Source organism: Typopeltis vanoorti, chromosome 22, assembly GCF_054136105.1.
Source record: "Typopeltis vanoorti isolate ZY-2024b chromosome 22, IOZ_Tvanoo_1.0, whole genome shotgun sequence".
In the NCBI taxonomy this organism is placed as follows: Eukaryota; Metazoa; Arthropoda; class Arachnida; order Uropygi; family Thelyphonidae; genus Typopeltis; species Typopeltis vanoorti.
The window spans coordinates 36,392,162-36,408,855 of record NC_143570.1 but is presented as its reverse complement, the minus strand read 5'-3'; the positions used below and the strand labels follow the sequence as shown (position 1 = coordinate 36,408,855).

The 16,694-nt window shown below is 35.9% G+C and overlaps 1 protein-coding gene across 1 annotated transcript in view; it reads right to left on the bottom strand.

Annotated features, from left to right (window-relative positions):
• The window catches only part of LOC150094310 (uncharacterized), a 125,628-nt gene that overhangs the window by 55,311 nt on the left and 53,623 nt on the right, over nucleotides 1-16,694 (bottom strand). Inside the window, exons 2-3 of the mRNA XM_090412143.1 lie at nucleotides 6,869-6,966; nucleotides 1,897-2,245 (exon numbers count right to left, since the gene is read on the bottom strand). Of these exons, the coding sequence (XP_090268269.1) occupies nucleotides 1,897-2,245; nucleotides 6,869-6,878 (359 nt within the window). The 5' untranslated portion in view covers nucleotides 6,879-6,966. The remainder of the gene's footprint in view (nucleotides 1-1,896; nucleotides 2,246-6,868; nucleotides 6,967-16,694) is intronic.

Genomic DNA, 16,694 nt, shown 5'->3' with positions numbered 1-16,694 from the left:
GCCAATCAGTTCATTATGATAATTCATTCGAAATTATAAATTAAATTCAGAATAATAACTAGTGCTGGGTATTGCTTTGGCAGCTTTCAGTGAAAATGCTATCATCCGCTGGTAATCAAAAAAAAAAAAAAAAGATAATAATAATAATAATAAATATTTTTCCTATTTGTTTTTCTTACAATATCAATGCTTGATTTGTTTTTCTTAGATTAAATTATTAATATCAATACTTGATTGATACTTGATATTAATATTAATATTAAATTATTAATATCAATAAAATTATTAATATCAATATATCAATACTTGATTGATACTTAGTACTCCTCCACAACAAAAATAATCTCACTTCTATAAAATTTATAATTATTCTATTTTGGTGTTTTTTAAAATTATTAATTATTAACTGTTAATAAAAATATAATTTTATTTTATAATTTTTATCTTAATACTAATATTAATATAATATTAATAATATTAATAATTCTAATAATTAAATAATTATTAGAATTATTTAATCTGTCATTTAATAAATACAATATATGAACGTACCAGATCCATCATAAAGCCTTTTCGTAGTTCATGAAAACTATGAATTTACTCCTGGTGATGTCATTCTACATTATATTTTTCGGTAAAGTGCAGGATTAATTTTAGGATTGATTTAAAAAAAAAAAATGCATGTTACCTTAAGCATCAAGAGTAAAACGTGTCCACCATGTTTATCGAATTTCGGAAAGAGATAATAGTAATAGTTGATGTTTATTGGAAATATACATCTTTGGTTTCTTTCTCAAACTCAAATTGCAATTTTTGCTCGGTGTTAGTAAACGGCATTGTTTGCTAAGAATAGCAACTTACAAATAGTACTCAGATTGTGAACAGTCAAGTCCATCGGATCTGAAAAGCTTGGCGAGAAAATTTTTGCCATAAATTAAACTGCATGTTTGTCGTTTTATTTATTTATTTTTTATTATTTTTTTTAGCCAAGTAACTTTAGCTTCTTTGAGACTTGATTAATGATCTTGTAGGGAATTTAATCATATCCGCATTTGTATTATGGCTGTCAAGTGCGTGTTCTTCTGACTTTGTCTGTCTGTTTTGCAGGATGCAGGCCTAATTTCCACGAGGGGAAAACCCCGCAACCCCGTATGAAACAACAAATTCACCTTCAGTTGAAAAGCTCTTCTAAAGATCATTCTCGTCCTAGACGGGATTTGAACCCGAATCTTTCCAACCAACTGAGATACTAAACAGCCAAAATAAATTTTAAAAAAATATATTTCGAAACTTGGAAAAACTTCAAAACGGAGGCGTGTAAAAAATTATTAGTTGGTAATTATCATTAACTGAGAACTTACTTAAATATAAACATTTATTATACTACTCAAAACAATTACAATATTTCCCACTTTATTTTTTAAATTAATTAATTAATAAAATCAATCGAAAAGGAAAAAAAACAACACTCGATATTCGCTACTTATTATTACAGAAATGTTGCCCATTTCAAGTGCAAAAATTGGGTGCATCCTTCGATCTTGCGATAGAGGGTTGCTTCATTTATGAATATAGGGGAGCAGCACTGAATGGTGTCAATATAAAGCTTAAATTTAGCTTTGTGGTTATAACGTGGTAATTATCACGCTTGGTACCTTTCACGGACATTTGGGGGCCCCTAAGTAACATCAAACTATATCGAATCAAACAAACATGCTCTCAGTGGCCATGTTAGGTTCGTATATTTCCCCTTGTTTTATTCTTCTTTATTACTGGCATATGCCAGTACCAGCTACTGTTTACAATTTCTTCGCTAGCCTTCAGTTACAAGCATAATAAAAAATAAAAATAAATAAAATAAAATAAATTAAGACTTCTCCAAGTAGTAATACTTACCTAGGAAGACTATTGTATTTATTATGCGAATGCTTATTGCTTTGTGGAACGTATCTGGACTCTTGACTTCCTACTTCCGGTCTGCAATTGACAGGATTCGAGAGCGAATGTCGTGTCCTGATAGCGTCATAATAAGATGGAGGACTCACTGGAGGTTTACTGAACTGCTGCTCTTGTGAATCGGCAATCGATCCATCAGTTCTGGATAATTGATTATTGCCAGGTCCTGGCCATGCAAAATCAGGAGACTGGGAAGTTGGTAGAATGAGATAACTGCAAGATTTGGTATGATAAGTATCTGCAACCTTCATATTTGGTGAATGAACCGGTTGGGGGAAAAGTTTTTTTGCTAGAAGAAAAAAAAAAAAAATTCTTATAGCTTTATAAATAGAATACGCTGTTGAAGAGTGTTACACGATAGTAAACAGTAAAAATCTAAAACTGTTTGAACAACATAAAATGGCATAACACGACATTTAAATCTATCCAATATCAGAGGTCTGCTTTCATCACATGCTAAAGAGCGATGTAAAAAATAACTTCATCCAATTATTTTTCCAACTCTTTGATCGTCACGTGATGAAAGCTTACCTAACAATCTTAAATTCGGCCCTGTCCAATTAAAAAAAAAATTAAAGAGAAAATTTTTAAAAAAATTTTTTAATATTTAAATATTTTAAAATATTTAAAAAAAAATTTAATATGGAGTAATAAATATACACTTCTGCTAATAAGCAGGAATGTAAAGTGAATAACTTTCGAAATCAATTGAAACGGCCTGTAGAGTTGTGTTCTATGGTATTTTATTACATTTTCTCTCTATTCCTTTACAATACCACTCTGTATTTTGGATCTATCATAATAAGAAAGAACTGTGTTCCAAATTTAGTGGCAATTGGTTGAACGATGCAAAATGTAGATATGTGTGCGTGTGTAGAAAACGACGTGATCAGGGTGTGCTATTGTTAATTTTCTTACAATTTTTCTCGTTCTTTCATTAATTATATTTAACAGGCAGGTGCATCCTTAAATATTTGTGGAATGAAAGTGTAAGCCGATAATATCCAACTTAGAAAAGTTGGAGTTAGAGCAGATCGAATTTAAGTTTTAATGATTCTTGTACTTTAAGGAGATGTTTGTGGTTTTTTCCTCTTCTTTTTCTCTCTTCCTCTTCCCCAAGAACAGAGCTACTTAAGTATTTCTAGATGCCCTACCAATTAAGTTTTCCTTAATTAGCAAAGCATATATATATTTTTATATCTAATAGGATCAATCTTCTATGGAATCATAAATATAATAATAAATACGTATGTCCGCGCGGTTAGCACACAGCCGCTAGACGGTTAGCTTGGTGGCTGTGCGCTTCGCAACCATATGCCTGAGGAAGGAGTGTCCTAGGTTCGATTCCCGTCGGTGACGTGAGGAGCTGAAGGACCTTCCTCAGCCATAGCCAAGTTAGCCGGTCTTGGGCGTGGACAGTAGGGTTGTTTCTCCATTTTATCCTGGGGTTTTTCATCCCCCAAAGCAGGCAAACCGACCTTGAGAACTCAACACTACGGACATAGGATATTTCTGTAGATGGGGAAAATACTTTTCATGCAAATTTATGAATAAAATATGATATAGGTAAACTCATTTTTTCGTGCACGTCTTTGAGAAAATCCTTATTAAGGATAATTTTAAATGTGTCAGTTTTAATTGAATAATTAAAAAATATTAGTCAGCATTTAAAATTATCCTAAAATAAGGGTTTAGTCATACGTACATAAAACTTGAATTCAGATCTATGTTATTCGTAAATTTACATAGCAAAGTAGGTTTTCTCCCTCAGTCTTATTTATTGGATAGTTACACATCGAACTATTTTTAATTTATGCATACAAACACGCAAATTAAGGAATTATAATAAACAAAACAAAGAAAACACTCAACTCACCAAATTCAGTATATTCACTTAAGTGAAAAAGTGAATTCTGAGAAAGCTAATTTGCCAATTTTGAATATTTTTCTATTTTAAAAATTCATAAGAATCAAATTGCATTCCTAGATGACATTTATCATCGCTACGTAAATGAAATTTCAAATTAAGAAATGGTGGAACAAATCTTCGACACATAATTACCGAGATTTTCCACACAAATCAGAGTTTCATTCACTGTAATAAAAAAAATAAAATAAAAACTAAAAATCTCTCGAAAATTAACATCGGTGGCACCGAAATACAACAATCTTGACGCCACAATACACACTACCGCAAGAACCTCTCATAACTTAATTAATCAATATAATATTAACGACTAAACATACACACGTAACCACAGTAATAGGATTTTAATAAGTAAATATTTCATCCTAAGTGTCATAGGACATCTTCAGTACAGTTAGGGCGCATGATTACAATGGAATCCCAATATGCGTGCATTAGCGTGTTATAGAATTAAATTAAAATATATCTGGATTAAAAAAAAAAAAGATCACAATTAAAATGAGATAATATATATAAAAATTATTTTACACAATTTAGGATGACAATTTCCCATACTTTAGGGATAGCAAGAACGTCATTACGGTTTAGATTTGGTCTGTGAAGTAGGGCTTCGGCACTTTCTTTATACAGGGTGTCCCAAAATTCACGCAAGATTTAAATTTAGCGCCTTTTGTGCGGTAAAGTGTTGCCAACGAGAAAAAAAAAAGACAGCGTGACAGCTGACACTTCAGGGTTATTAAAAATGACCACACACAGCGAAGAGAGTTCGTTGAACGGATTTTGGAACAACAACAAGTGGATGCTTATTTTTCGAACAAAATCATCTTCAGCGATGAGGCTCATTTTCATCTTGATGGCTTCGTTAATCGACAAAATTGTAGCATTTGGGGTTCAAAAAATCCACGAGTGATTGTTGAGAAACAAATGCATCCACAACGTGTCACTGTTTGGTGCGGATTTTGGGCTGGAGGCATCATCGGTCCATTCTTCTTCGAAAATGCGGCTGGTAAGGCAATAACAGTTAATGGTGCTCACTATCGCGACATGATAATCCAGTTTTTTGTGCCTAAATTGCAAGATATGGATGTGGACGACATGTGGTTTCAACAAGACGGTGCCACATGCCATACAGCCCGAGAAACAATTCAATTACTGCATGAGTCATTTTCTGGTCGTGTAATTTCCCGTTTTGGTGATCAGAATTGGCCGCCCAGATCATGTGACTTAACACCGTTGGACTTTTTTCTTTGGGGTTTTTTGAAGTCTAAGGTTTATGCCAACAAGCCCACAATCATCCACGCCTTGAAGGAGGAAATTGAGCGCTGTATCAACGAAATTCACCTACATTTATGCAAAACGGTCATGGAAAATTTCAGCGTATGTGCCAGCAAAGCCGTGGAGGCCATTTACCCGATATGCTATTCCATGCATAACCCCATAGTGTATACTTTATGAATCAATAAGAATTAAAAACCTGTGTTTTCTATCAAAATTACTTCTTGCGTGAATTTCGGGACACCCTGTATAAACGTTCATGTTTATATGAAGATCTATGTAGAAGTTTGGTTTTCTTCAATGATGTTCCAAACTGCGTTTGCTAATGGATCTACCTGTCTGTCCATAGTAAGACAATTTACAGGAACGTGGGAACTCGTACACGCCAGGTAGTATCAGAGGTGAGAGTTTGTCTTTAGGAGAAGGTAACAAGTTATAGATCTGGTTGATTGGTAATTTATATTTTTTCATAATTTTTGAACGACTGTCGGAGATGCCTTTGACATAAGGTATGGGAATCCTACGGACTTGTTCTTGTCTAGTTGATGTATGGGGGGAAGTGACTGATGATTTTTTTTAGTTGTTTTTGGGTTGTATCCATTTAGTATGACTGTATTTTTGATTATTTCCAATTCTTGGTTTAAAGATTCTTCGGAGGAGCGAAATCTGTGTGTTCTGGTTACTAATGATTTAGTAACTAATGATAACTCAATTACTAATGAAAACTCAAACTAGGATCCATTGGAAGAAGACCAAACTTCTACATAGATCTTTATATAAACACGAACGTTTATATAAAGAAAGTGCTGAAGCCCTACTTCACAGACCAAATTTGAACCGTCATGACGTTCTTACTATCCCTAAAGTCTGGGAAATCGATATCCTAAATTGTGTAAAATAATTTTTATATATGTTATCTCATTTTAATTGTTTTTTTTTTCAGATATATTTTAATTTAATTCTATAACACGCTACTGCACGCATACTGGAATTCCATTGTAATTATGCGCCCTAACTGCATGTTATTCCCAGTATTGTTTGAATTAACTGTACTGACGATGTCCTATGATACTTAGGACGAAATATTTACTTATTTAAAAAAAATCCTTAATATCCTTAATACTGTTGTTATGTGTGTGTTTAGTTATATATATATACTGTATATATACATATATATATATATATATACTGTATATATATACTGTATATATGAATGCTCCACATATACATATATATATATACTGTATATATACATATATATGAATGCTCCACAGGTTTTATTATACAACAAATATAATATTAAATATTAAAAGGTGTATATATAAGTATTCATAGATTTTTAGCAAAATTTTAAAATATTTTCAAATTAAAATTTAAATTAAGATAAAATATAATTGTTATTATAAGTTTTAATAAAAATTAAATGCACTGTTAGAAAGTTGTTATACAAATATTAAAAGTAATATTCGTTCTAGACGTCATTTCCGTTTCAAACAAAAACTGTAGATCGGTTATTTTAATGTGTTTCGGAAAGTACTGTAAGACAATTTTTATCTAAATTCCATTTATTACATACCATAAAGTAACACATTGCAAAAAATATAATAATAATAATAATAATAATCTTGTTTTCTGACACGTTTAATTGCAACATGAATAAATCAGAAATACATGGACATGTTGTTTAAGACATTCAAGGCATTTACTTACTCTTCTGCATGATATCAACAGATTCTTTTATCCTTTCCTAGACGTCCAAAGTAATCTTCCGACTTTTACGTTTCTACCTTACTCAAGTAGTGACCAGTCTGCAAAGACAAAGCAGTATGGCTATGAAACCAGAACTTACGTAAATAAACAAACAGATATACAGTGTGTGTGTGTGTGTGTGTGTGTGTGTGTGTGTGTGTGTGTCCTGATTTTGCGTGCACCTGCTAAACGAACAAGTGAAATGTGATGCGGCGTGTAGCATTGCATTAGATTCAACACTATGCAACATAAAAAATAAATATTAAATATTAAAAGGTGTATATATAAGTATTCATAAATTTTTAGCAAAATTTTAAATTTATATATTTATATAAATTTAAAATTAAAATTTAAATTTAATATTTTAATATTATATATAAAATTAAAAATTTATATATATATATATATATATATATATATATATATATATATGTATATTTTTAATTTTACTTCAATTTTCAGTTAAGTATTATGTTCTATAAGTTGAGAGCCACGGATGCTCCCTTGCATGTTATTAGCATCAGGTAATGTACTCAGTCTAAGAGCAACGTACCACTATGCAGTGATTTATTCATTCCTTTTGAAATAGTTGATTTACTGAGGCCATATTGTACCGTATGTGTTAATAGCTACAAAGGCTTCTTTATCAATTGCAGGATGATAAACCTTTCCTGTTCTTTATGAGCCATAAATGTATATATATGTATCTCTTTCTGGGTGTTCTTGACATTATTTTTAATTATCAGCCTGTAAAAGAATAGTAGATTAAATTTATTTCTTAAATTATATTTCAGGATGGTTGTCAAGATATTAAGAAATGCGTATAAGTTATTTTAAATTAAAAAATTGAAATAATTATATTTAATAGCTGGCATATTTAGCACTGGTGAAACTAGGATTACAAAATAACCAGGTTAAGCATCTAGTTCCTCTACAGAAGTTTTATTTATAATTTGTTTATTTTTATTCTATCACCATCAGTTTCCATCTATCACCATCGGAAGGGGTGAGTGCTTTCTCAGAACTGCTAGATATCACGTGATGTTTCTAACCCTAAGTCGACTATTTGCTTGAGTTCTATGTATTCTATTGTAGATTTTATTCACTAGCTGGATTAAAACATCCTATTTTGACTACATCAAACCTCGACTAATTATGAATCGACTGAAGAAAAAAAAAACATCCTCAAAATGATACACTTTACTTTTACCAGAACATATTAATATGGTCCAGCTTCCATTGTGCGGTGATTTTACCACAGTAATTATAAATGAATTTTTGTCATTTATAATCATTTATCCTACCCAGGAACGGTCCAGGAACTAATTAAAAATCTTCCACTTAATTGCAAGTTCGAGTTCGTTTGATATCACATGTAATAAATATTAATATATAAATTAATTAAATTATTATTATAAATAATAAAATAAATATAAATAATTTAAATATTTTAGATGATCGAATTAAAAATTTTGATATTAAATAAATAAATTGAAATATACTTAATACAGTATTAAATTATTAAAATAAGCCCATTATAATTGATTTCCAAGTAGCTTCTGGTGCCTTAAGAATTGAGAAAAGTCCTCTTTAGGACTTCCAGAGTAACAAATGGCAATGCTGTAGCCAATGAAGTTTTAACTGAGGCTCGGCTATTGCCGTCACCCAGCCATGACTAGAGCTTTAGCTCAATAACACTCCATCCACACAGATTTACTTCATTCAGATGACGGGATAAAGAGTCAAGGACTCAGTCCATCTTCCAGTTCTTATAAGAACTCTAGTGCCTTAATAGTTCAATGAAAGATGCGACATGTGTCCTTCGAATGGCAAATCTAGGCATGATTATCTTTGTGAAGTGAAAATGTTTTAGGTACTATCTGTGTGACGACTTTTTTGAATTAATATTTTAATTAATTTTAGGTACTATCTGTGGACGTCTTTTTTGAATTAATGTTTTAATTAATATTTGTTGAGTTGGTTTTTATTAATAGTAGTCGATATAAATTTAAAAAATGCATAAAATTAAATGGCATACCATATTTCTCTCTCTTTTTTTTTTTTTTTGCTGAAAATACCACGATATTTCTAAATAAATATATTTTAAAAAATGAAATTTTTTTATAATATATCAATGTTTATTCCATACTGAATCATCATATTAAAAGAAGTGTGTGAAACCCGAACTTTCATGTCTCCTTTCTCTAGTTCATTGTTCACCAGTCGTCAGCTGCTGTGGTCGTCGACCTGTGTTCACCGTGAACGCTAACCTTTGGCCAGTGGCTATACCGGATTACTATGTCCTAAGGTGCAACAATCCTTCCGACCACTCCCGATTGTTTCTGTCGACTTCTAAATCTACCACCAACACCGCTACACCCTCCAGTTTACGATCTACGTGAGCATTTGGTTGCACGCGTACTTGAGAACATGGGGGAGGAAACGATATGCCCGGTATAGCGTCACATGGAAATATGCGCTGATATCAGGTCTTGACCCACTATTCGTTTCTTGTCGAACTCGTTCTTCCATTTAAGGTGGGGTTCGCATCGCAAGTTACCTTCTGTGACATCTCACGAAAGGGGTTGTCTTAACAGATAGTTTACCAAAGCGGAATAACCTCCACCTCTTTCAACTGCGATAGAGTACGTTGTATACATCGAAAAGGAGTGGAAATGAAATCCCTATAAAATATTTTTTTTTAATTTTTGCCACTGTTCTCCTTTGTGTGTGATTCCGATAGAGGTCTCCGTTGATACACATCTCTGGTTAACAAACAGTAAGTGATAAATTTGCAGATAAAGTGAAGGTAACAAAGGGAGAGAATTATCTTCAAAAACAACGAAATGGGCGTGTGGGGTGTGGTTATGTTCAGTAAAGTTAGTTCATTATATGTGGTGGAGTTGTAAAGTTCAGATATTGTAGCTGATCGTTCAACTTTGGAATTAAAATTGTTGTGGTTTTCTATTAAAAAAAACAAACTAGATTATAAGATGTTCACTCTTGACAATATCTCACCGAATCAGGAACTTAAAACCCCGTTGATTGAAGCCATAAAGTTATGAATCTTTGCATCGAATGAAGAGGAGAGTTGAATGTTAGAAACCAGATCATTTTTATAACACGAACAAAAGGGTTTCGATGTATGAAACATCTATGTACTAAAAGAACTCTGCTAAATTAAAAGAACTAATTACAGATTAACATTTTGATTAATAGCGTTAAAAAAAGTGAATGTCTTCTATCAAAAAACCATTTTACAATTGATAATTGACATTTATATCTTTAGGGGTGAAGCAAGATGTTTTTCATATTCCCCGCTATCTGTTGCGGTTACAGTGAGGGTAAAATTTATGAGCAGTTTGCTCGCCCTGATTGGGCATGGAGATTATGCATTGCTATAGGAGGTTAATATAGCTTTTGGTCTCCTATGTTTGAATATGTCCGTTGCCTCGTATGCTGCAGCTTGCTGAACCAAATCGTTGGGGAGTGTGGACGTCTTTAGGAAAAACTTAGATGCTAAGGATTGTAGGAAAGAGAAAATATAGGGAATATTTGTATCTCTATGAAGTTGATTGTTTCTAACATATGGGGCGTTCAGAATCATTCTCAAGAACTTGTTCTGCACTCGTTGTATTTTGATAATGTTAGCATTAGAGGTGTGGCTCCAGGCTGGAGATTATAGGACGAATCGTCATCTGGTATAGTTGCAATTTGATTCTGTTGCTGAGTTTGCTATTTCTATTAATTAGCGGATAGATCTGAGCTATGACTTTAGATGCCTTTGCGCACGTAGACTTGATGTGTTGGTTGAAAGATAGCTTTCTGTCGAGAATTACACCCAGGTATTTTGTTTCTGTCTGCCAGGGAATTTTAGTATTGAATAGTAACACATCTCCTGCACGAGATATTGGCCTTTTCGAGAAAAGAATGGCTGAGCTTTTTTTGGGGGGGGGTTGACTTCCAATCTCCATTTGGAGAACCAACCCTCCAGCTTTAGAAGGTTTTCTTGAAGCTTTCTGGTAATGAAATGGGGGTCGGAGAGATCTGGTTAGTATTGCTGTATCGTCCGCATACAGAGCCAAAATATAAGACATCGGATTGTGTGGGATGTCCGACATGTATATAGAAAACAGCAATGGAGCCAGTAGGGGTCCCTGCGGCATTCCAGCAAAGATATGGCGCTGGGATGAGGTAGAACCGTTGATTTTGACTTGTATTGATCTGTTCTGAAGATATGAATGGATTAGATGAACCATTTTTAGTGAAGTATCGGCTGAGATAAGTTTGTGTAGGAGTCCAAAATGCCAGATTTTGTCAAATGCTTTGGATAGGTCTAGGAAAACAGCTCCTCTGCGCTGGCGCCAGTTATAGCTGGTGGAGTTGTATTCCACAATTCTGTGGATTTTCTGGGTAGTACTCTGGTGTTGCCGAAAACCAAACTGTTCTTTAAGGAGAATCTTTAGGTCATTTACTATGGTTTGGAGACGTGAGAGGATGACTTTCTCCGCAACCTTACCCAGATTGGAGATGAGACTGATTGGACGATAATTTTGCGGTAGGTGTGGGTCCTTGCCTGGTTTATGTATAGTGATTACATCAGCCAGTTTCCAGGTGGAAGGAAAATAGTGAAGGCTTAAGATTACATTTATTATACTGGTCAGGCGCACTACAGCTTTTCGAGGCAGCAGCTTGATTACCATATTCGAAATGCCATCTGGTCCAGGAGCTTTATTGTTCTTTAGTTTTTTAATAATATCATATAATTCAGCAGGTGATGTGGGTGCAATATGGTCAGCACTGGTATCTGGGAGTTTTAATACCTGTCTGTGGATTTTGAATAAGTGATTGAAATGTAAGTTGTTATAGGAAGGTTTGCACTGCACCTCTAGATTCTTTACTATGGCTTCTGCCTTATCTACATCTGTGTGAACTAGGTCCTGGTTAGAGATTATGGGGGGGGAATCTGTTTTTATTTTTGATGTTTCTCAGTAACCCCCAGATAGAGTGATCAATAGTTGAGTTAGAGGCTAACTTTTCATCCCAAACTTGGTTTCTATGAGTTTTAAGTGCATCACTCACTGCACCGTTCAATCTATTAAGAACCGTTTTGTCCTGAGGAGCACGAGTGTTACGAAATCTCTTCCTAGCTCTGTTCTTCTCTCTGATCAGGTCCATAATATCCCCAGGCAAACGATCAAGCTTGGAAACAGGTTTGTGGAAGTCTGCAACCGTTATAATGGACTTAATCTGTTGGGCAAGGCTAGTTACTGCAGATTTCACATCTTCTTCTGTGCATATGTGAGGGACAGGTTCAATTTGATCCCTAAGTGCTTTGGACAATCTGTCCCACGATATGCCTGAGTGAGAGAGAGGTATTCTTGTTCTCCCAGTAGAATTGGGTTGTGATCCGATGATAGCTCGTTTAGTGATTTAAGGCTGTACTGAAATTTAATGTCTTGCAGGATAACTATATCCAGGATGTCAGCAGTGCCAAACGTACTGAGATGAGTTGGTTCGGTAGGCCCAGCTACAACAGCATAGTTTGATCCTAAGTAATTGGAAAGGATGCAACCATTCTTGTTGGTGGTTCTACTATTCCAGGCAGGGTGCTTGGAGTTTAAATCCCCAGCAATAATGATGGGTACTCTAACTCCTAAAATGGCATTTATATCAGTGCGCAGTAGAGTTTTTAAGGGTGGATTGTAAGCTGAATAGATTTTCAATCTGCCGGAAGAGCTAGTGAAAACTTTCACGCCTGTAATTTCAAGGTTAGTGGTTGGTGGGTTGTTCACAGAATGGTGCTTAATGTAATTTTTAATGAAGATGGCAGTGCCACCGCCTCTGTAGTTGGATCTGTCATTTCTGTACATGAGATAACCCCGAATTTTGGGACTGTCAGAGGGTCTAAGGTGTGTCTCACTGATTAGAATAATATCAGGTTGGTATCTGTAAGTGAAATCTTGTAGCTCCAGAATTTTGGTCCTTAAGCCGTTCGCATTTCATGCAATGATCTGAAGAGAGGCAGGAATGAGTTTGTTTTTATTCATTTATGATTGCTGTGAGGATGGCCTGTGTTTCCCGTAGGAATCTTTTAGTGGTGGTTGCTGAAGGGTTAGACAGGCTGAAATCTTGTGGCCTGTTAGCTAGCGAGGCTGTAATAACTGCTGTCAGATTAGTAGGTGCTATTGGCTGATTTTGTTCTGATATTGGTTTGTTAGTACGGGCCACGTCAGCATAACTTCTTGTTTGCCTTTGGCTTCCACTGTCTTTGTAGGTCACCGACTGTTGCTGCCGAGTCTCAGGTTGAGGAGCAGGGGCCTCAGGTGATCTTTTACTAGAGGAAGAGGGCGGTTTAGCCGTCTACATCCCTCTGCTTTTTGGGTGCTGAGTACATCCCTTGTAGTTTGCTGGATGAGGGCCACCACAGTTGGCACATTTAGACAAGATGGTTTTTCGCTTGATGCGGTTGTTAGTGGGGGTGGTTCTTAGCACATTTCAGGCATTTGTACTCTGCCTTGCAAAGTTTTTGAGTATGGCCAAATTTCTGGCATTGACCAGTATATGCCCTTTTACGGAGTGGCTCTGGAGTAATCCGGAGTCCATAAACCGATGTTAAATCATAGATGTTCTTATAGGCTTTGTGGATCTCCACCAAGACCAGAGGCATAGGGGATTTGTCCGTTCTAGTCATTCTGCTGATCTTAGTAGGTGGCAGGTCCTAGTGGTGGAGGTAAGCCTCAATTTCATCTTTAGTTATACGCTCCGTGACACCCCGCACTACTACCTTCAGATTTTTCTCCGAACTAAGAGAAAATGTGTGGTATTGAATGTTGCTAGAGTCTAACACTTTGGTCAGTTTCCTGTAATCAGTCACAGTAGCCGGCTGAATTTTTATACCATCATCAGTGTTCTTGGCTGAGAGATACTGTATCTGTGAGTTTATCATGGTGGACCTGAATTGTGTCCATCTTTTCCCGGAGGACTATCGGTGGAACCCTCTCTTTCGTGGCGGTCGAGGGATTGGAACTGGGAGTATCCTCTTCCATGCCAAAATCTATGGGAGGTTCTGTGTCAGTGGTTTTGCGCACACGTACCTCTTCAAAGTCTGGGGGAGACTGCAGCTGAGTAATGAGCTCCTCATTTGTATCGTCCAGGTTATCTTCTGTGACTGCAGAGGGTGGGAATGAGTCAAAAAGCTTAACTTTTCCCGGCCAGCTGTCACTCAGAAATTTTTCTAATCTGAGGAATTCATTATAAACCTCCTCGAAAATGGTCTCGTTCAGAGGTTTTGCCATAGCAAATCCCTTAGACACAATCTGGTGTTTTCCAGCAGTACGATATATAGTTTAGTATGCTCTGTGATTAGGCTTAGAAGATGGTTTCCGATGGAACTAAAAATTGAAATTAAAGTATTTACTCACCTGCAACTTACAAAAAATTTTCGTAATCAAAAAGCTTGATCAATACATGTAAACATAATACTCGACACGAAAGCATAAATCGCTAAAAAACATATCAATCAAATTCGCAATTCACCATCAAAAATACAAGAAACACTAACAAGCGAGCCGCCATCTTGTTTTTTCCTATTTTATAATCATTTTACAATTGACAATTGACAATTGACATTTATGTCTTTAAGGGTGAAGCAAGATGCTTTTCATATTCCCCGCTATCTGTCGTGGTTACAGTGAGGGTAAAATTTACGAGCAGTTTGCTCGCCCTGAATGGGCATGGAGATTATGCATCGTTATAGGAGGCTAATATAGTTTTTGGTCTTCTATATTTGAATATGTCCGTTGGCTCATATGCTGCAGCTTGTTGAATCAAATCATTGGGGTGTGTGGACGTCTTTAGAAAAAACTTGGAAGCTAAGGATTGTAGATAAGAGAGAATATATGGAATATTTGTGTCTCTGTGGAGTTGGCTGTTTCTAACATACCACGGGGCGTTCAGAATCATTCTCAAGCACTTGTTCTGCACACGCTGAATCTTGATAATGTTAGCGTTAGAGGTGTGGCTCCAGGCTGGAGAGGCATAGGTGATTATGGGACGAATCGTCATCTGGTAAAGTTGCAATTTGATTCTGTTGCTGAGCTTGCTATTTCTATTAATTAGCGGGTAAATCTGAGCTATGGCTTTAGATGCTTTTGCACATGCAGACTTGATATGTTGGTTGAAAGATAGCTTTTTGTCGAGAATTACACCCAGGTAATTTGTTTCTGTCTGCCAGGGAATTTTAGTATTGAATAGTAACACATCTCCTGCAGGAGACATTGGCCTTTTTGAGAAAAGAACCGCTGAGCTTTTCAGGGGGTTGACTTCCAATCTCCACCTAGAGAACCAACCCTCCAGCTTTAGAATGTTTTCTTGAAGCTTTCTAGTAACGAAGTGGGGTCTGAGGGATCTGGTTAGTATTGCCGTATCGTCCGCATACAGCGCTAAAATGGAAGTCATCGGATTGTGAGGGATGTCTGACATGTATACAGAAAACAGCAATGGAGCCAGTAGAGATCCCTGTGGCACTCCAGCAAAGATATGGCGCTGGGACGATATAGAACCGTTAATTTTAACTTGCATTGATCTATTCTGAAGATATGAACGGATTAGATGAACCATTTTTAGTGAGATGCCGGCTGAGATAAGTTTGTGCAGGAGTCCAAAATGCCAGATTTTATCAAATGCTTTAGATAGGTCTAGGAAAACAGCTCCTGTGTACTGGCGCCAGTTGTAGCTGGTGATGATATATTCCACAATTCTATGGATTTGCTGGGTAGTACTATGGTGTTGCCGAAAACCAAACTGTTCTTTAGGGAGGATGTTTAGGTCATTTATTGAGGTTTGGAGTCGTGAGAGGATGACCTTCTCTGCAATCTTACCCAGGTTGGAGATGAGACTGATTGGACGATAATTCTGCGGTAAGTGTGGGTCTTTGCCTGGCTTATGTATAGGAATCACATCAGCCAGTTTCCAGGTGGAAGGAAAATAGTGAAGTCTTAAGATTGCATTTATTATACTGGTCAGATGCACTATAGCTTTTCGAGGCAGCAGCTTGATCACCCTGTTTGAGATGCTGTCTGGTCCAGGAGCTTTATTGTTCTTAAGTTTTTTAATAATATCATATAATTCAACAGGTGATGCGGGTGCAATATGATCAGCACTGGTATCCGGGAGGTTTAGTGCATGTCTAACCTGTCTGTGGATTTTATACAGATGATTGAAATCAATGTTGTTATAAGATGGTTTGCACTGATCCTCAAGATTTTTAAGTATGGCTTCTGCCTTATCTGCATCTGTGTGGATTAGGCCCTGGTTTGAGATTATAGGGGGGAGGGATCTGTTTTTGTTTTTGATGTTTCTCAGTAGGCCCCAGATAGAGTGATCAATAGGTGAGATAGAGGCTAACTTTTTATCCCAAACTTCGTTTCTATGCGTTTTAAGTGCATCTCTTACTGCTCCATTCAATCTATTAAGCACTGTCTTATCCTGAGGAGCGCGAGTGTTACGAAATCTCTTCCTAGCTCTGTTCTTCTCTCTGATCAGGTCCATAATGTCCTCAGGCAAACGATCAGGCTTGGGAACAGGTTTCTGGAAGGTTGCAACCATTATAGCGGACTTAATCTGTTGGGTGAGGCTAGTCACTGCAGAATCCACATCTTCTGGTGTGCATATGTGTGGGACGGGTCCTATTTGATCCCGAAGTGCTTTAGACAATCTCTCCCACGATATGCCTGAATGAGGAGGAGACAGGCATTCTTGTTCTCCCAATTGCAGTAGAATTGGG